The sequence below is a fragment of the Leptodactylus fuscus genome, chromosome 6, assembly GCF_031893055.1.
Source record: "Leptodactylus fuscus isolate aLepFus1 chromosome 6, aLepFus1.hap2, whole genome shotgun sequence".
Taxonomy (NCBI): domain Eukaryota; kingdom Metazoa; phylum Chordata; class Amphibia; order Anura; family Leptodactylidae; genus Leptodactylus; species Leptodactylus fuscus.
In genome coordinates, this window is record NC_134270.1 from 157,191,935 (window position 1) to 157,213,013 (window position 21,079).

At 45.5% G+C, this 21,079-nt stretch overlaps 1 protein-coding gene across 8 annotated transcripts in view; it reads left to right on the forward strand.

The window, feature by feature from the left end:
• Positions 1 to 21,079, forward strand: part of LOC142208876 (myosin-10-like) — a 75,563-nt gene that overhangs the window by 17,968 nt on the left and 36,516 nt on the right. For 7 of the 8 annotated variants that reach the window (XM_075277681.1, XM_075277680.1, XM_075277682.1 and 4 more), the window contains exons 2-5: positions 478 to 845; positions 15,453 to 15,609; positions 16,909 to 16,936; positions 17,759 to 17,861. In XM_075277681.1, coding sequence (XP_075133782.1) covers positions 498 to 845; positions 15,453 to 15,609; positions 16,909 to 16,936; positions 17,759 to 17,861 — 636 coding nt within the window. In that variant the 5' untranslated portion in view covers positions 478 to 497. Of the gene's footprint in view, positions 1 to 477; positions 846 to 15,452; positions 15,610 to 16,908; positions 16,937 to 17,758; positions 17,862 to 19,569; positions 19,600 to 21,079 lie in introns of all 8 variants that reach the window. The other variant, XM_075277687.1, reaches the window with a different exon arrangement.

Consider the following 21,079-nt stretch of genomic DNA (forward strand, 5'->3'; position numbering starts at 1 on the left):
GGACAGCAAGCAGGTAGACGTGATATGTAGACGTATAAGATATGATGTAATATATAACGCAGCGCCTGTCATAGGGCATTCTAGGTGGCACAGTCTGATATGAGCTGGTTTTTCCATTATCCGATATCTTTGCGGAGACCACTGGAGTTTATAGGAACTTCACGCACGTTGGGCATTGTGACTCGAGGGAACATGCACTTCCTTGCTTAGAACAGGCAGCGTAAGATTTTCCATGAGCTTTCTATTCATTTTCCATATTTTTTTCTCACTTCCTTTGCTCCCGTAGTACATCTGGCAGACAATCAAATGCCATTTACTTTATTGCCTCTCTGGCCGTGCTGTGCCATTATGTCATAGCAAAAAATTCTTGGACGGTAAGGCCGGCTGGCATGGAAATATTACAGAATAATTCTAGCTATAGTGATAGAGTGCCATGTTCTACTTATGGGTTTATTAATAGGTATCTCCTTCTTCTAGGACCCTGATCGGCCTCCAAAATGTCATCTCGAAACTCCTATAGAGATGATGCCGAACGCTACCTTTTTGTCGACCAAAACCCCGTGAGTATCACCGCCACACAGGCTGACTGGACGGCCAAGAAGCTGGTGTGGGTACCGTCTGAGAAGCATGGGTTCGAAGCCGCCAGCATTAAAGAAGAACGGGGCGATGAGGTGGTGGTGGAACTGGCTGAAAATGGTAAAAAAGTCGTGGTCAACAAAGATGACATCCAGAAGATGAACCCACCCAAGTTTACCAAGGTGGAGGACATGGCAGAATTAACCTGTCTAAATGAGGCCTCTGTCCTGCACAATCTGAAGGATCGCTACTACTCCGGACTCATCTATGTGAGTAATGTTTACCTAAGACGTCTTCATTTTAGGCATTGTTAGTTATTACATACGTGAAGAATACAAAACAAGGGGTTAAACCTATAAATACTACTCAACTACAAGGTAATTTACACTTCAGTCAATGACCATTGTGTACCATGGTCGCCATGGGGGGTTATTTGTTTAAAGACATCATATACATCCAGGTTGCAGAAGAATTGTAGACATTAGGGGAGGATTTCCTATTGAAATAGCACCGCCTTGTATAAAAGAAGGGTGGGGCTTATACAGCAGGGGTGGAGCTTGTCAAGAAAAGGGAGTGGCTCATAATCTAACCAACCCATGCGCATTTCTTTTTGGCAGAAACTAGGTAATCTCATAGAAGGTTAAACTAGACAGTCTAAACATGCACCACACTTATCATCCAGCATCGGTCACTGTGATAAATCTGGTGCAGTATAAGTGTGCACTTTATAAAACTTAGACAGTATTAGCAAATCTGCCCCTTTGTATGCAAATTGATGTTGCACAAAGTTAAATTATCTAAGATATATCCTGCTATATGGACCAGTTGTTTAATGTCACAAATCGCCCTGTTATAACACAATAAAAAAAAATTAAAAATAAAAAAGTTTTATATAGGCTGTACTTCCAGCGCAGAATTGGAGATACACAATTCGATTTCAGTGCGCGTGCGCCAGACCTGGGACACATGCACAGTGAAGAACTGCGCAGGCGCCAGGAGCACCAGAGATGAGTCCGATGAGACTCAATGGACTGAGCTCTAGATAAAGTATATTTTATAAGAACATGTATCGACATTAAACCTCCAGTCCATGAAGACCTGTGGGTGGTTTAGTATCCTAAATCGCCTTTAAGGCATATTTATGTAATGCCCCTTTAAATGATTTTCCATTCCCTGACTTATTTCCGCCATCTGGGTGAGTATGTTTATTAGGTTGAGCTTCTTATTTCCTTTCGACCTGTTTTGCACATTCCATTACTGGGCTCCGTAGGGCCGGCTCCTAGTGACCTCAGGACAGCATTGTGTTCAGTAGACAGGTGGATGCCTGCCCAGACCTGTACTTTAGGCAGGTGGATTAGTTTGCTGTTGTCTCTATGGAATGTAATGAGCTCGCTGGAAAACAGGATCTCAGATAACACCTGCGCTGAGCAGTCATGGCCGCTACGAGAAGTGCTGGCACCACGGAGATGTAGCACATAGCATCAGCTTGTATCTAAGGGAACCAATCGATGGATATTTGACGTGTCTGGTTGACTACATCTCTGTCCACAAATCCTATTAGTATTTTATTTAGTTTAGTGTTCCCGTCACTATGGGAATCCAGCCGAGGCTAAAGCCCCACGTTGCGGAAACGCAGCGTTTTTTGTTGCAGATTTTGCAGCGGTTTTTTGAGCCAAAGTCAGGAGTTGATTGAGAAGGAATGGAAGGTATCATGGAAGTTCTTGGACGTTCCCGTCTATTAAATCCACTCCTGACTTTGGCTGAAAAAACGCAGCAAAATCTGCAACAAAAAATGTTACATTTCCGCAACGTGGGGCCTCAGCCTTACTCACCTCTCCCGGGCCCCGGCAAGACTCCCTGCTGTCTGAAGGACTTCCGACTGACATCAGGGACTATGGGAATCCAGCCGAGGCTAAAGCCCCACGTTGTGGAAACGCAGCGTGTTTTTTGTTGCAGATTTTGCTGCGTTTTTTTGAGCCACAGTCAGGAGTTAATTGAGAAGGAATGGAAAGTATCATGGAAGTTCTTGGACGTTCCCGTCTATTAAATCCACTCCTGACTTTGGCTCAAACAACGCAGCAAAATCTGCAACAAAAAATGTTACATTTACGCAATGTGGGGCCTCAGCCTTACTCACCTCTCCCGGGCCCTGGCAAGACCTCCTGCTGTTGTAATGGGAAGCAGGTGATGATATACGCAGTAACTGCACAGAGCCACGGAATAACAATATATAACAGTTTAATAAAGAAAGGAGGGGAAGGGAATGGGAACGGGAGAGAAGGTAAGAAATAAGTATACAGTAGCTAAGCAAAACATATAACTTCAATATGACAGTGCGCACAACAAATAGTGGTAGTTACCCCTCTAGTGTCTTTAGTTAGAACCTGTATGCATTGGCTAGGAGAGGCCTCTCTTAAAGTAAGTCAGTAACAAGGTGCACCTTATTAATCTTCCAGGCAGGGGCCTGCTTTATCTTCCAGGCAGGGCCTGCTTTGTCTTCCAGCACACAAAGCTGCTTTAATGCTTGACCGAGCTGTATGGCCCCTCACTCTACTCACACTCCAACATACCTCTGTTTACAAGCTCACACAAGGCAGGAATAGTGAAGTCTCTCAGGGTCCTTGTTCAGCAAAGGAAAGTCCTTAATGGGCAAAGCAGCCTGCAGCAGGTCCTCTTAGCACGACATGTGTCCCCCTTCTGCCTGCAGCTTCCTGTATGCACACGCTTTTCCTCTCTGGAACATACCATCTTTCTCTGAGCTGTAGGGGGGGTTCTTTTGTGAATAGATTTGCCCTGCAATTTAGTCTTTCAGCAGTAGATGGCAGCAGAAGATCAGACAAATGACACAATTATTCCATAAGCCCCTTACATGCCCCCCCTCTTTGACATCGGCCGTCCCGGTCGATACTTTCCTTGGACGCCTTACATAGGGTCATGCGAAAGCACCTTCTGCTCGGCCTCCCAACCTGGTGTTTGGGGGTCAATACTTTATAATCAACCCTATTAACAGTATACACAAACTCATCTGCCAAATACCTTTCAGGGGGAATACCAGCATTGGCCCTCTCAGTTCTACGTGGAGCCATGGCCACTTCTCTCGTGGTCTGAGCCATATCAGGGGTCACAGCATTCTCATTGCTGGCTCTGGCAAAGGTCAGATCATCTTCTGCAGGGGTGGCACCTGCATCTGGATTAGATGGAGGAAGGAGGCTGTCTTCAAGGTTTACATCTTCTGGATCTCTGTCAGGTGATGCTTCCCAGTCGACTGGGTTGGTTGGAGGCTGCCACCATTCTTCGTCTTCGTCTTCAAAGCCCCCCTCAGTGGGGACACATACAGATGCAGGCGTGCTCTCAGCTTCGCTTTCAGTCGGTCTTGTCTCAGAATAACAGGGCCTTAGCATATTTCGGTGGAGAATGCGAGTACGGTCCCCTCGCTCATTTTTCACTTCATAAACTGGTCCATGGGGGAAGGTTCTTCTGACTACAATGTAGGGCTCTACTTCCCAGCGCTCACTCAATTTATGTTGTGGACGCTTCTCAGCAACTAGAACCTTGTCACCCGGTTGGAACGGAACCTCTTGTGCAGGTTTTTGTGGCGGGTGTTTCTTTTCCTGTAGTCGCTTGGTGACAATGCGATGTACAGTCTCCAGTCGTCTGCGATGGCAGTCTATCCAGGAGCCCACACTCTGACTTTCACTATCCCCAGGGGGAGTCAGGTTCAATTCCTCGATGCCCCTCCCAGTTCTTCCAAACAACAAAACATATGGGGCATAGCCGGTGGTAGAGTGAACACGATTATTGTAAGTCCACACCAATTCTGCTACATAATTGGGCCAGTGGCTCTTGCGATCATCTTCTAATGTGCGTAGCATCTGTAATAGAGTCCGATTGAACCTCTCACAGGCTCCGTTTCCTTGTGGATGGTACGGAGTGGTTTTTGACCTTTGCATGCCATAGATTCTCTGCAGCTCCCTCATGACACTGCCCTGAAAGCAGGCCCCTTGATCAGAGTGTATTCGTTTGGGACAGCCATACACTTGGATAAAGTTTTCACTGATGGCTTGCGCAGCTGATGCAGCCGTTTGATCTTTGGTGGGCGTCACCACTGCAAACTTGGTGAAATGATCCGTCATCACAAGACAGTACTGATAGCCCCGATGTGAATGTCCAATCTTCAGATAGTCAATCATAAGCACTTCCAATGGCTCCTTGGTAACAATGGTTTGCGTTGGCGCTCTCTGTGTCAGGGACTTGCTTAGCTCACAGGCACGGCACAACTTGCAGGCTTTTTCTACTGTCCGGAGAAGTTGGGGACAGTATACTATCCTTTGCAGCCATTGGTACGTCTTATCCGGTCCAAAGTGGGCCCCCTTCTCATGAGCTTCCTGAGCCAGGGGTAATGCCATTTTCTGCGGTATCACCACCTGCCATCGCTCCTCTAGCTCAGCCGCCAAGTACACTCTGCGATACAGCAGCCCCTCTTGCATAGACAACTTCTCCCACTGGCTCAAAATCTGGAGGGTCTCGTGTGATAATTCTTCCCGTACCTTCTTGCTTGGTTTCCTCTGTTGAGTCACCCATTCCCTCACCCTGACTAACTCTGGGTCAGAAGACTGCACTTTGATCCATTCTTCCCTGGATTGGCCCAGTAGCCGTGAAGATGTTCCTGTTGTTATTTCCACAATCCGAGCCTCTACAACCTTTGAGGTGAACTTGCGGAAATCTGGGATTTCATCTTCTTCCAATTGTTCATCTATTTCTCCCACAGGAACTTCTGAGGTGACTCGAGAGAGCGCATCAGCATTTTGGTTCTCATGCTTTGAGCGGTACTGTACATGGTAGTCATACTTGGATAAACGTGCTATCCACCTTTGCTCCATGGCTCCCAACTTGGCAGTGGTGATGTGTGCCAGGGGGTTGTTGTCCGTGTATACTTCAATCCGGGCTCCAGCGAGGTACTCGGCAAACCTTTCAGTGATTGCCCACACTAACGCCAGCAGTTCCAAGCGAAAAGAGCTGTAATTCACAGGATTACGTTCTGTTTCTCGTAACGTACGGCTGCCGTAAGCAATTACACGTTCAACGCCCTCTTGTACTTGTGACAGTACTGCGCCTAGTCCGTAAAGGCTTGCGTCGGTATATAACCGGAAGGGAAGATTGTAGTCTGCATATGCGAGGATAGGGGCGCTGGTCAAGGCTTCTTTTATTTTGTCCATAGCTTCCGCTTGTCGAGGTCCCCAGTTGATCCTTTGTGTTTTCGGCCCTCTCGCAGTCCCTCTGAGTAATTCGTGCAAGGGTTCTGCCAACTTCGCAAAGTGCTTGATAAAGCGGCGGTAATGACCCGCTAGCCCAAGGAATGCACGAACTTCCCTCAATGTGGTCGGTGTGGGCCACTGTTGCACTGCTCTCACTTTGTCATCTGAAGGTTGTATTCCAGCTTCGGACACTTTGTGCCCCAGATATTCGATTTCTCTCTGAAAGATTCGACACTTCTTAGGCTTGAGTTTAAGCCCATGTCCCCGCAGGCGTCGGAACACTTGGCCTAACTGGTCTAGATGTTGTGTAAAGCTTGCAGAATATACCACGATATCATCCAGGTATATCAGGGTAGCTTCAAAGTTCATGTCTCCTAGACAGCTTTCCATAAGGCGCTGAAAGGTTCCCGGGGCATTACTCAGTCCAAACGGCATTCGGTTGAATTCAAAGAGCCCCATGGGCACAATGAATGCAGTCTTGGCTTTGTCTTTCTCTGCCACAGGGACCTGCCAATACCCACTGGCCAAGTCCAGAGAGGAGAAGTAACGGGCTTTTCCCAAGGCGGTCAATGACTCCTCTATACGGGGCAGCGGGTAAGAATCTCGGATTGTACAACTGTTCAGTTTGCGGTAATCAACACAAAACCGAGTGGACCCATCCTTTTTCTTAACCAGCACAATCGGGGCAGCCCAAGGGCTCTGACTTTCTCGTATCACCCCGCTCTTCAGCATCTGAGCAAGCAATTCCTTTACTTCTTGATAGTACTTTGGGGGTATCTGTCGATATCTCTCTCTGCTGGGGGGAGCCTCCCCAGTGGGTATCTCATGTTGAATTTTGTCGGTACAACCGAAGTCCTCCTCGTGTCGAGAGAACGTGGCCTGATTTTCCCAGATAAAATTTTCTATAGTTTTGGCCTCTACAGGAGTAAAGGGTGTAAGGTCTGCTCCCATCTGTTCTAGGATAATGCGGCTGTTCCACTGTTCAGTGGGATCCTCTCTTTCTTCAAGGGATACGGACAAGGCCCAGGCTTCTCCCTCTATTGGTTTCAGCTCAATTGTCTCAGTACTTGCTACTTCTTCAGGCGCCAAATAAACATGTCCCAAGACGACACCCGGTGTGAGCGTGAGGGCTTGATCACTTGTATTCACACACCGCAAAGGGATTCTTCCATCTCTCACCGTGGCTAAAGTTCGTGCCACCAATGGATCAACTCTATCCTCTTCGAGGAATATGGGCTCCACCAAAACTTCTATACCATCTAGCTTCCGGTGCGCCCCAACAGGTAACGTGAGGACAGTCTCTCGATTTGGTGGTAAAGTTATCTTGGTCCGCCTTGGTACGCGGATCTTTCCTACTGGATATCGATTCCCGCCATTCCTCCTCAAACCGCTGGTGCGGATAAGGTGCTGGAAAACTTTCTGCGTGGGTCTGTCATTAGCGGTCTGCTTCCAGTAATCAGGTCCTTCTTTGTTGAAAAGCAGCTGATCCAGCTCCTTCAAAATATTCATGCCCATGATGGCTGGCACCACCCTGTTGTACTGTCCTTCCGTTAATATAATCCCCTTCTGGCCTAAGTCTTGGCCACAAGCACGCACCGCCATCCACACGACTCCCACTACTGGAATAGGTAGATTGTTAGCCGCCATCAGCTTGATATGGGCTCTCTTGTCAATGGACATGGTCCGTCCAAAGTGTTGATAGAAGAATTGTTCTGGCATCGTGGTCACCTGAGACCCCGTATCTAGCAGGCATCTCACTTTCTTCCCTTCAAATTCAGCCGTAATCGTTGGAGTGTTTGCAACTATATCTTCAGGGCATTTATCTCCCATACTGTCCGTTCGTCCTCCCGCCATACGCCCAACTATGGAGGGAGGTTCTAGTTTAACGTCGGAGTCCCCTGGGGTCCCCTCTTCTCAGGGCAGCGACTTGCCATGTGGCCCCACCTTCTACAGTCCCAACACTGATATTCTCTAGCGGGTCTCTGTCGCCTTTGATCAAACCGGTCTCTCTTTTCTTGCTCTGATGCTATGCGAGTGTTTGGCTGCGCGGCCGCTGGTCTTGTTGCTACCACTTCAGTCATTGGCGTTCTGGCTTGTAATTGCATAAGCTTCAGCTGCTCTTGAAGGGCTAATACAGTCTCTTGCAGAAGATCTACTTGTTTTTCCAGCCGACTTGGCTCTCTGGGCCCCTCACTCGGGACTACCCTACGCGTCCGGACCTCACTCCATCTATTCGGTGGGTCATGGTCTTCAGCCTGCGTGCGTGAGACTGCCTCTTCTAATATCTCTTGGAAAGTCAGTTTTTTCTCTACTCTTATTCGTTCCCGGAGGGCGCTTTTAATCAGTGGATTGTATAGTCCTCTAAGAAATTGATCTCGCAGGGTGCGATCGGCATATCCGGGAGTTTGTGCTAGCTCTGGCTCTGCGGCAACAATTCGCCTCATAATTCTCTGAAGTGCATTGGCATACTGTGGCAACCCTTCCTCCTCACATTGTAATCTATGAAACAATTGTGCCTGCAAATCACCTGTTTCAGGTCTCCCACCATACACTCTCTCAAGAATCTTCACCACCTGCTCCAGTGTCCTCCTTTCACTCTCAGGACGCAGCAATACAGTATCTTGAGCATGCCCCTCTAGGGCCATCAGCAATATTTCACCTTGATTTTCTGTAGTTACGTCTGCCACCCTTAACATGCCTTTCATACGCTGTGCCCAGTCATGCAGCGGTATATTATCTCCTTTAAATTTTGGTATATGGGTCAACATTGCACCCAGGGATAAAGGTCTCACTGGTATTCCCCCATCTGGTTGCCTTGGTGCATCCCCTTCTGGTTGCACTAGTGCATTCCCATCTACAGCATTCCCCTGTCCTTCCATGCCTCAATACAGACTGCGGATCCTGCCGACTACGCCAGAAATGTGATGGGAAGCAGGTGATGATATACGCAGTAACTGCACAGAGCCACGGAATAACAATATATAACAGTTTAATAAAGAAAGGAGGGGAAGGGAATGGGAACGGGAGAGAAGGTAAGAAATAAGTATACAGTAGCTAAGCAAAACATATAACTTCAATATGACAGTGCGCACAACAAATAGTGGTAGTTACCCCTCTAGTGTCTTTAGTTAGAACCTGTATGCATTGGCTAGGAGAGGCCTCTCTTAAAGTAAGTCAGTAACAAGGTGCACCTTATTAATCTTCCAGGCAGGGGCCTGCTTTATCTTCCAGGCAGGGCCTGCTTTGTCTTCCAGCACACAAAGCTGCTTTAATGCTTGACCGAGCTGTATGGCCCCTCACTCTACTCACACTCCAACATACCTCTGTTTACAAGCTCACACAAGGCAGGAATAGTGAAGTCTCTCAGGGTCCTTGTTCAGCAAAGGAAAGTCCTTAATGGGCAAAGCAGCCTGCAGCAGGTCCTCTTAGCACGACATGTGTCCCCCTTCTGCCTGCAGCTTCCTGTATGCACACGCTTTTCCTCTCTGGAACATACCATCTTTCTCTGAGCTGTAGGGGGGGTTCTTTTGTGAATAGATTTGCCCTGCAATTTAGTCTTTCAGCAGTAGATGGCAGCAGAAGATCAGACAAATGACACAATTATTCCATAAGCCCCTTACACTGTCTTTGGCGCTTACGATTGACGTCAGAGACCGCTGAGGCCCCGGAGTCTAATAGTTCCGATTCAGACGTGTTTGATCCATAGAACCTCACAAATATTGTAATAACCGGACTGAAATAACCAACGTGCACTAGATCACATCGGTCATCCTGGTTGATGTTCGGTTTCAGTTATTTTTCAATTAGTCATCTACCCCTATTAAAACGGTCTAAAAGCAAAACTTTCTTAGTTTCCCGGAGTAGCCAGTCACGGCACAACTAAGACAGTTCTTCTTTAAGACAATCTAATTTCCGGTACAATTCCCCATATAACATGGCACAGCCTATATATAGTCTATATCTCCCCAGAAAGAGTAAAAATACTCAATATTACACCAAAATATCCATAAAATGCATAAATCTTTACAAATTAATCATAAAAAAAGTCAAGAATCTATCCTTATAAACAATATAAAATAACATAATGGATAGATGGTCATGGCGGGCAACACGTGACCGTCGGGACAAGTCTCGAGCAGTCACAGTACTATAAATATACAATAAATAATTCACCAGCACAATGGGACAATACACAATGTATAATTCATATACTGTATATACATCAGCTGCAGATGGAGCCCAGTAAAGCTAATGTACAAGATATAGTCCACGACAAGTCAAAGGATAACACAAGACAAGGACCTAATTCACACCAAAGTATAATAACCACCACAACCGCCAACCGTCAGCCCCCACATGCGTTTCGTCCCACATCTCCCCTTCTATCCTTCATATTGTTTTTTTTAAGATAGTTTCATAAATTTTCCCGAATTCTGGTGTGTGCTCAGGTAGTCTAGAGTGAGGCAGTGAAGGGGTCACAGCACTAAATCAGGTAGCCTGCACCTTTATTTTCAAGATCAGTGAGGGTCCCAGAAGTTAGACTACCACCATTGATAATGTGATGGCGTGTCCTAGTGCATAATACAGCTTTTGACGTATTCGCGCACCATGCTATGGTACTGTAAGTGGACCACACCTTGAAATTAAAGGGGTTTTTCCAGGACTTACAAATTGGTGACTTATCGATAAAAAGGTTGCCCATATGTGATTGGCGGGCATCCAATACCCTGGACTGCCACAGGTGAGCTCCTATACCGATGATGTCACATCGATTGATCATATGGCTTAGCTGCAATACTAAGCACAACCTCTACAATATGTGTGGCACTGTTCCTGTTATTGAGTGACGTTTCCACAGTACTCATCCAGACTCTGCGGCCACTTTAACAAGCTGATCTGGGACGGTCCTTGGTGTCAGACCCCCACAGATCACATATTAACCTATCCATAGGATAGGTCATCAATATGTACATCTTGGAAAAACCCAATGGCTATTCTGAACTGTCCCCTAACTGGACTGCGGCCCTACATGTAATGAGTTTTTGTTGATTCCTCTGACACTAGCGGCTTGGAGATTAGCGGCCATGCCCTACCTTTGTTCAGGCGTGTCCCATAGCTGCCATAAACCATTGCTTAGACTAGCACAGAGGCAGAAACTGGTGAAGGTGTGTTCTCCGCTCTCACATTCCACCTGTCTAGTATCTCACTAAACTGCAATAACAGCATTCACGAGTCCAAATATATTACGGAGAGTTTATAAAAACAAAATGCCCCTAAGGCCTAGGTAACCACAGACTTGTGCAGCCTAACAAAATCACTTTGCCGTATGCGTAGTGTACTACAGCAGTCTCAGATACCAATTATGTAACCCACAATGGGATATCGGAAACTATTAATGTATCCTGGGAAAAGGGTATGCAAATTAGCAGGAAGAAAAGTGTCTCTCTAGTGCCACCTATAGGCAGCTGTCCAACACGTCACTAAAGAGCCCTGAAACGTGACTAAGGATTTTAGCCAAGACGGGGTCTCCTTTAAAAGGAATGGTCACCTATCTGTAGACGCTGTTTTGGGGCTCTTGCCCCTCCACAGTATATAGCAGGTTACTGGTTGGCTGGATGAGAGGTCTGAACCTGTAATATAAACAGGGACAGTGCAAAATGTTTACACTAAGTAAAATTGGGGACGCTAAGAGCCCTATGGATCCCATTGGCTATAATGGGGTCTGTTGGTTGTCCGTGTGTCAACCTGTAACGTAAACAGGGGTTGCCCAAAATGATTTACCAATTTGCCCCTTAGGCCATGTTCACTCTAGTGTCATAAAAACAGACCACAATAATAGAAGACACCAACAGGCTATAATGGGGTCCGTTGGGTATCCATTTTTTTTAAATAAAAGCGCCAGAGGACTTCTTTGTCCGGTGATGTTAGACAAACACTGCGATAGGGCCTACAATGCAAATGTGAACCCGGCCTTACAGAGTAAATAGGACTCTGTTGGGTATTTGCAGAGAAAACTATACATAGGTGACTATGGAGAGAATAGGTTCTTCCTGCTAAAGTTGCAGGAAGGCGCAGTACATTATCAATACTGTATTGTATCAGCCTTATAGTCACATTAGTCATGGAAGGCTTTTTCCAGTGTCACAATGACTGGTGCTTCATAGGAAAGAGTTAAATCCCGTGAGGAACATAATTACATTCTTCTCCGCGTCTTCACTTCTGAGCTTGCAGAGTTTGCAGGATCTGCGGCCATTACTCTGCATAGTCATCCATAGATACACTCAGCATCCTCCAAGTAAGAATATTCTCTATTGGATAGGTTTTCACTGATCCATTTTGTCCCTGCAGGTGTCCTAGAAGTATTCGGCACCATCTATCTTTCTTAGAGAGAGTCTGTCACCATGGTGAAGTATATTACGCCAGCAACACAGTCAGGCCTGGTTCACATCTGCGTTCGGTATTTCGTTCAGGGAGTCCACTTGGGGACGCATTGACAAGCAGTGAGTTTATGAAAGCACACGGACCCCATAGACTATAATGGGATCCGTGTGTTTTCCGCACGAGTCATGTGGAGGGTCATACTTCATGAGCTTCTTTCCTCTCCACATGACTTGCGCAGACACCGCACGGAAAAGACACGGACCCCATTATAGTCTACGGGGTCCGTGTGCTTTCATAAGTCAATGCGTTCGGTATTCCGTTCCCCAGGCGGACTTCCTGAACAGAATACCGAACGCAGATTTGAACCGGGCCTAAGATAGGTCTGACTCTTATAAATGTAACTCCTTTTTTTCCCCATAAAATTTTTGGCCTCCGTTGCCGAGATATTCATTTATTTCACAACATGTCAATGACCAATTCGGAGCACCGAGGGCGGATCTATTGCTCCAAACTAGATAGGCCTTAAGAAAAAAAATCGCAGACGACCCCTTTAAGTATACAGGCTTTACCGCTCTGCCGCTCCGATGCCACCGAATACAAGATCAGATAGTGATAGGCGCACAATACAGTCACACACATGTCCACGTAACACACTAGGCCTGTGCTTGAGGTTACACTGGAGACACGTGACCTTGTATACATCCTGTTCATGTGAATGCGATTGCTTGCCCACACATTTGCCTGCACATTGGGAATAAATCTGAAGAACATCTGTGGCAGAAATCCTCGACTTTGTGCCTCGGAAAGATCTGATGGATCTTAAGCTGTGTGAACACAGCCTTATTGTTGAGTAAATTGCCGAGGGTTCGTCTTGCTTTCAGACAAAACCAGCCCTTGGATCTTCAGGAGAGGAGTCTTTGTGTTACCTGCGAATTGTGGGATTTGAGCTTTGATCTAGTGCCAGACATACTGGCAGTCAGTCAGTAATGGACAGCTTCTTCTGCGTAGACGTTGTATCCACACACGTACAGAGATAGAAGCCCCTAAGGCTCCACGTTGCGGAGACGCAGCTTTTTTTGTTGCAGATCTTGCTGCGGCTTTTGGAAATGGCTTCTGCCTTGTGGGGCCATAGCCTTAGGCTGGGACGGGAACGATCACAGCATTTTACAATAAGGGCAAAGTGGATGGGATTCTAGCGAATCTCATTCCCACTTTGCAGTAAACATCACGTTGCGGACATGCCGCCATTTCCAAATCCGGCACGGTTTTGGAAATCGCAGCATGTCCATTATATCTACGGAAACGCCAGCGGCATTCCCGTTGTAACAGAAAATCCGCTGAGGAAAACACTGTGAACTTCCTGTTCAAAGCGCTGCAGGAAGAACCGTGATGTGTTCATGCCGCGGTTGTTCCTGCAGTGCTTTAGCGCTGCGTTTCCGACCCATGAGGCCTTAGTGTTAAGGCGTTTTTCCAACAGAGGTGTAGCCACTGCACGCGCCCATGGTTTGGTGCAGGCACACTGAACCCGAAATGTATTTTCCGGCTTTCCCAAACAACTGTTCTGGCAGCATCAAAGATGGGACACCAGAAGCTCAGTCCCATTCAAGTGAATGGGGATAAACTACAGTACCAAGCACAACCTCTACAATACAGTACAATACAATACATGCCCTTTTTGCAGTTTTTCTTTGCCTTCCCTTACATTTGTCTTCACGTTTTCTAGCAGTCACCTTATCCCACGCCGCCATTACATCAGCCCAGTGCAGGAATATTACATTTGCACACTTGTACAGTGTGGGGGCCGAGCCGCGTTCCCCTCTCTAATTAAGAGACGCCTGTAATTGTAGGAGTTGTTCCTCTAACCTAGTCTTTAGGAGACTTATGAGGAATAGGTGTGGTCGCTTTGGCTTCTGCTGCAGGAAATTGATCTCGCTTCGCTTCCTTTCCCATTTTATTCTTGTGCGTTTTCCTCACCAGTGATTTTGTTTTCATGCTTGTGCACATATATGGAGATTTCTTCTGCAAATGTTGATTTATGATTATTTCTCTTTTGATAAGAATTCCTGAATGAAACGGAAATAGCCGAGTCACTGCAGACAGTCTGAACAGCGGCCACGGCCAATGTATACTTCCTGCAGTTGTCGTGCAAGCTGGAGGGCTCATACACGTCGCGGATTTCACTGCACATTTCGTGACAAAATCTGCGTCAGATCCACATCAGATGCCTGTACATGGGGTCTCCACAAAAATGTATTTTGCTTAAATTGAGGATTAGCCCCAATGGGGCCAAATCTAGGGCGACAAAAAGTTGTACGGGGGTCACGCAACAAAAACAATCGCAACTTTAAATCTGTGAATTGGCTGTGAAAACACACACACATCACATGCGACTGCAACAAGTGGCATATGAACTGCAACCAAAATCCGACTGTTGCGTCACATTCACATCACACTGCGACGCCATAGATATACATTAAACTTTATGGACACGCAACTTTTTGTTGAGCAACACATGGCTAAAATCTGAGCTCAGGCCTCGAATTTCTACCAAAATTTTGTAGTAAAATACTGTGCTGAATATACAGTACATGCGCGAACGCCCCTATCGACTGCTGGTCGCAAGCCATGCTTTAGAGACAGACTGTAAACATCCAACTTGCTGACAGTTTCTATTCATAGCCATGGGAAATACACACTTTCATTGTTATTTCTGCTGCATCTTGACTCTGTACAGTAAAGCTATGTTCACACAGAGGAATTTGGCACCTCCATATCAGCACCATAGTTTTTGTGTTAAAGTGGCACCATGCATGTTCGACCACTGCTGCATTCAAATGGTGGACGCCTGCTCTCATGATCTTATTCCGTGGTGTCGATCATTGGACAATGATTGTCCTAGATCAGAAACAACTTACACTTGTTCACACTTGCATCAGTTTAAAAGGTTATTACGAGACTAAAATATTGGATTCAACACCCTTTGAAGAGACCTCAGTATTTGGATGATCACTGTGGCCTCTTCACTGCCATACATTGTGGTGTAATTGTTCATGGTATTGCAGCTCAGCCCCATTCACTTGAATGGGACTGAGCCGCACAATGGCTGAATGAATGTCACGTCTCTAGTCTGTGAAGTGGAAGTGACGCTCGCCGGAGAACCACTGCCGCTTCCATCAGATAATCTATGGGGATCACATACATGTGGTATTGATGCCTACAATGTTTCCCATTACCTTGCAGACATATTCGGGTCTCTTCTGCGTTGTGATCAACCCATACAAGAACCTGCCTATCTATTCAGAACAAATAGTGGAAATGTATCGAGGAAAGAAGCGACACGAAATGCCCCCGCACATATACGCAATATCAGAAACCGCCTACCGCAGCATGCTTCAAGGTGAGAGCAGACGTACGGAAACTATCAAATCCCAGCCCGTATAAGAGAACTGGAGAGAACACCCACACACGTGTAGATAAATATTTCTGGAGGGTGGAACATGTTAGATAAAGTAGTGGCTGTGGGGGCGGACATACAGTATATCTGGACTTCCCGTTGGTAGTTGAATGGAAGAACTGTATGGGAAATTCTCGTAGGAATTCCTATAGATGAACCGAAAACAGAAACGAGATTCAGCTGCATCTAAAGAGGCCGTTTCATATGGCAAGACTACAAGTGAATGATAGCGATGCTGTGTAATTGTATTGTGTCTGGTTAACATTTCTGTAATATACTTTATTAACCTATCTAACTTTCTTTTAATATAAAACAGGCTGTAAAGTAATGTAATGGCTGTATCTGTAGTTTCATACCAACTAAAAAAAATGGTTCTGGTGTCACAAGAAAGCTAGTAAAAAACTGCTGGAAATGTGATTTTATATGCAGCATGAACATCAATATAGGATAGCTACGAACCTCATCTTTCCTGTGATACCAGAACCAATTTTCTAGGTGGTATAGAACAAGAGATATGGCCATTTGAAGTGACTCCCCCTTTAGTTTACGCTTCACCTCTGCATATTTACAACACTGCTCAGTTAGAAGGTTACTAGGGAGAATTTTACAGCCTGTTTTATATTAGAAAGGAAGTTAGATAGGTTAATAAAGTATATTACAAAATTTGACACCAGCGAACAAAATGGGAGCTACTCTATAGTAAAAGGGGTGATGGCGCAAGGGTTCAGTCTAACACCTGGATTTATAACCTATTACATAAGCGTGCTAGTTATGGCTTTACGACATCAGATTGAGGGCCCTATTACATTGACATTGAAAGGGAGTCTATCACCAGAACCCAGCCCTGCAGATAGAATGATCTCATGATATAGCATACCTCTACCATGCAGTATACCTCAACCTGTGTGAACACCTCTCACATGTGTCAATCCTCAAGCTGTATTGTTGACTGGTGCTGCTTAAAGGGAGTGTCACCAGACCCCAGCCGCAGCCGCAGATAGATAGGTTAGGGTTGTAATGTAAAGGTATCAGATATGTGTATAGACCAGACCCAATGAATAACCTGAACATTGACTTGTAAGACATTAGAGATATAAGCGGTGCACCAGCTGCTGCAGCCTCACACCCACATAACAAACACAGGATGACTTCACCTGAGAACAAGATCAACATGTGGCCATTGGAAAGCGCTTGGCATCCGTATATAACTATTTATCTGTGTCTTTTCTTTCTTTACTTTAGATCGGGAGGATCAGTCAATTCTTTGCACGTGAGTGATAAACCCTTCCATCTATTTCATTACCAGATTGGTGGCACGGGCATGGAATCATTTATAGGCTTGTCTTGCTGTCATGGTATATTAGTATAATTGTTACCTATGCAGTATCTGTTTCTCTTTGGCGTACTATATGGTGCCACTTGTTGCTGATGTCCTTCAGTTGACGGACTCAACTGGTGTTCATTCGAGTTCCCCAGCTTTATTTTATGTGTATGTCCGACTTTAAAAAGTAAGGCCTAATGTTTTGATACGGCAGACCCCTGACGGACCCCATTATAGTCAGTAGGGCAGCCCGGATGACAGAGACCTGAAGCTAGCCTAAGTCTTTACAAATCTTCCTTTTGGATTGGGCAACATGGTGGCTCAGTGGTTAGCACTGCAGCCTAGCAGCAATGGAGTCCTGGGTTCGAATCCAGCCAAGGACATCTGCAAGGAGTTTGTATGTTCTCCCTGTGTTTGCATGGATTTCCTCCTATTCTACAAAGACATACAGATAAGGAAAAATGTACATTGTGAGCCCCATCGTGGAATTGGCAATGTGGGTGAAGTACGAGTATGGGTCTCTCAATCTACAAAAAAAAAAAAAAAAAAAAAAAAAGAAGCTTCTTTTTGGGGACCTCAACATGGCCGATCACAACCAAAGGGGCATACATCATGGCTGATATATGGCGACACATATCATGGTGGGATTGGTTTGTAGATGTGAATACTATATGGCAAGTTCCCTTTAAGGGATTCTGGCACGTACACCACATCCATCCTGAGTAGCGCGCTTATTATTCCACTTGTTCCTCTTATGTTTTATATTTACAGTGGAGAATCAGGGGCCGGAAAGACAGAGAACACAAAGAAAGTGATCCAGTACTTGGCTCACGTGGCCTCTTCACACAAGGGTCGTAAGGAGAACACAGCTCCGGTAAGACGTCTCTTTAGGTTTCCTGTTATGTTGAAATAAATTTAGAACCAGCCGGACTACACAACAGATAATGTCCTATTTTTACCCCATTAAAGTAGCCTAAAATGTCATAATAACAAGGTAACGGGCCAAGATAGTTCACAATCCTATCCAATATGTCTCCAGTCACTCGGGCAGAAATTCTCTCATAGAGATGAATGGAGTTCCAATTGAGCATGAACAGCAGCACTACATTCATATTTCTGGGCCCCAGCCCTCCCGAGATCAAACATTTATTCCTTGTCCATGTCGATAGCGAGAAAGCCCTTTAAGGCTGAGAACCCACGTTGCGGCAACGCAGCTTTTTTTATTGCAGATTTTGCTGCAGTTTTTCCAAATATGGAAACCATTTTAGTAAATGTAATAGCAATAAATAACTTGGCAGTCATGGGCAAGTCATTGCTGTGAGAATTTTTAGCAATGGAGTCCTCAAAAACCATAGGATGTGTCAGTTCCCATATAAGACTTTCCTTAGACATGGACCAACAACGTACAAGATTCCCTCGCCATGTGCATGGGATTGGATGTCGCTTTTCTGCTTTGTGTTGAGCATGTGATTCAGTATAGCTCTTAATTCGGGATTTAGGAGTCCAATGGGCGGTCCTACAGATTGACAGTTATCTCGGTATATACTCCAATATAAGGAAGGTTGTCCCTTATTTAGTGAGACCGCCTGCTGGACTACTAAGCACAGAAAGAGTCCAGGAGGCGGTCTCTCTGGATGTTTTCCCATAAACTATATAACAGTCTGCTCAGCTCCTCCTGCCCTATAACCGTTTCGGACACATGAGAGGTTCCCTTTAAATAAACTTTATTTGTATTGTCCTTGCAAACCCTTGTAAACAAAGCTAAATTAGCAGAGGACACGTAGTCCTCCATCCTCCTTATGTAAACTACCGGGCGCTGCGGGAAGTGGGGATTGTTGACGTACGTGCACATCCACATTGTCTGCAGATATAGCTTCAGATATGTCTCCCGTCATAGACTTTAATGACTTGTCATGAAATCCCACTGCGGAAGACGTCACGAACAAATCCACGTCGCTGTTCTATGGTGATACGCTCCATAGGTCTTGTAATCCTAGTAGCGCCCATGTTTGCCAGTCAGCTCTTTCTATATGTCCCTATATATATTACTAGATGATGACATAGGTATAACAAGATCATCACGTATGCTTTAAGAGTAATGGAGGTGGGGTCACTTGACTTAAGAGTCACAGGTCATAAAAGCACCCATTTTGGGGCCAAAATGTGTTCATAATGTATGATATATGACTTCTACAGAGTATCTGGTATACTAAGGGGTATCAAAGACACACAGTAAACGTATCATCTTTATGTTGGTCCAGTAAAAGGTATACCAGCCTGCATAGAATCCGGTTTCTCCTTGGACCAGTCTCCTACTGCAGACAGCAAACATGAAAGCATCTAATATGTAACAGTAATTCCTTCTTCATGTTATATGTCCACACACCGCACGGGTAGATCACACATGTTGCATGGATTGTTGGACTGTTGCAGTATATGCTTAGACATGAAGCAGCCCACTAGCTGTCTGGAGAGAAGGTGCAGTTTGGTGCAATGCTCTGCAGACCTGCCAGTAGTGGGCGCCACAGTCTCGGGTTACTAACAGTCTTTGTTGATTATCTTGTGCATTTTACTAATACCAGATGGAGACTTTCAAATCTGTCAAACACAAGGCAAGTGGAGATTGTGTGCACCCTGCATGGTCTGTGTAATGCATGCCACTAGCACTATGGTAGCCATCGTACCTTCTGTCATGGACACACTCGCAGTAGTCTAGGAGTGTGGAATTATTCGCTAGATATGGGCCTAACTGGATAGTTACTGAATACAACCAAGGGGTTAAGTCAAAAGTCTGGAACATGACCTAGTTTGGAGTCTCAAAGTTATAGGTATCCCAATTGGTCTGAGATGTTTAGGACTGACCCAACTATATTGCCACAACCACTTTGACCCAGCCATTCATGATATAAGGGTGGCTGAGAGCCTTGTTTGGACAGAGCAGTGGTCATCACTTCATTCACTCATTCGGGCATTGTCGCCCAGTTCCATAGTATTGAGTTAAAGGGGTATTCAGATCTCAGTGTCTATGGCTATAGCCATAGGATATGCCATAACTAACTCATAGATTCGGATCCCACATCAGTCTCGAGAACGGGATCCCAAGTTCCTCCAAAAGGCCGCACAAGCATATGGAGTTAGGGACATCGCTGAAGTTGCTTGCTTGGCTACTTCCATAGTTCCCTTATAAATGAATGGGGAGATGCAGCTCACCCCCTTTATTCACTTTTGGGAACAGATGGGGCCACATTCTCGAGACAGATGCGGGTCCGACCTCTGGGACACACATCCTTTCAAGTATTTATGGCATATCCTATGAATATAGCCTTACATGCTGAGATGGGAATACCCTTTTAAAGTCCAAGGGTGACCATTACCCTATTCAGACTCCTCCGTAACAGGGGTTTGAACCCTGGGAAGTCGGATCAATGTCGATGGGTTATCCCCTTCAATATAAGAATCTTAATAAGCCATAGGTATAGGGTCTCACCATAAATGTACACGTGTAATGTAACCACTACGAGAGTCTTATCTCCCTAAGGACGGGTCTGGACACACGTCTTGTAGATGGTTCCTCACTTTTGACTTACCTACATTTTAGCAATAGATGTATAGTAATGTATGTAGAGATAGCTGGCGGCACTTTTTTAAAAAAAGTTATGTTTCGAGGCATCCGAAGTGAATTTTTCCTAAAAGTTATACATTGATCCTTTGTATAGATACGTTGGTATATATGGCAGTAAGATTTCTGTGCATGCACCGATAGGGCCTGATGTGGACATCGCCTAAATAACAGACTTGTTTTTAAGGGTTTTTTACAGAATTGATAGTCATCATCTATCCATAGGGTAGGCGATATGTTTGATCTCTGTAGGCCTCACCTCTGGGACCCCCACCAGTGCAGCGTCCCTTATTCCTTCATACTGCACAAATGCATTGAACAGAGCAGCAGCCAAGCATGCAAGTTGCTGTGTCATAGTTATTGGACTGCGGTGCTCTGCTATATAGCACAGAGTCCCTTTGGGTGCCATATTTTATATTCCTATACAATAATGGAACAGCTCAGAAAAGTATGACATTGTCAGTATAGATAGG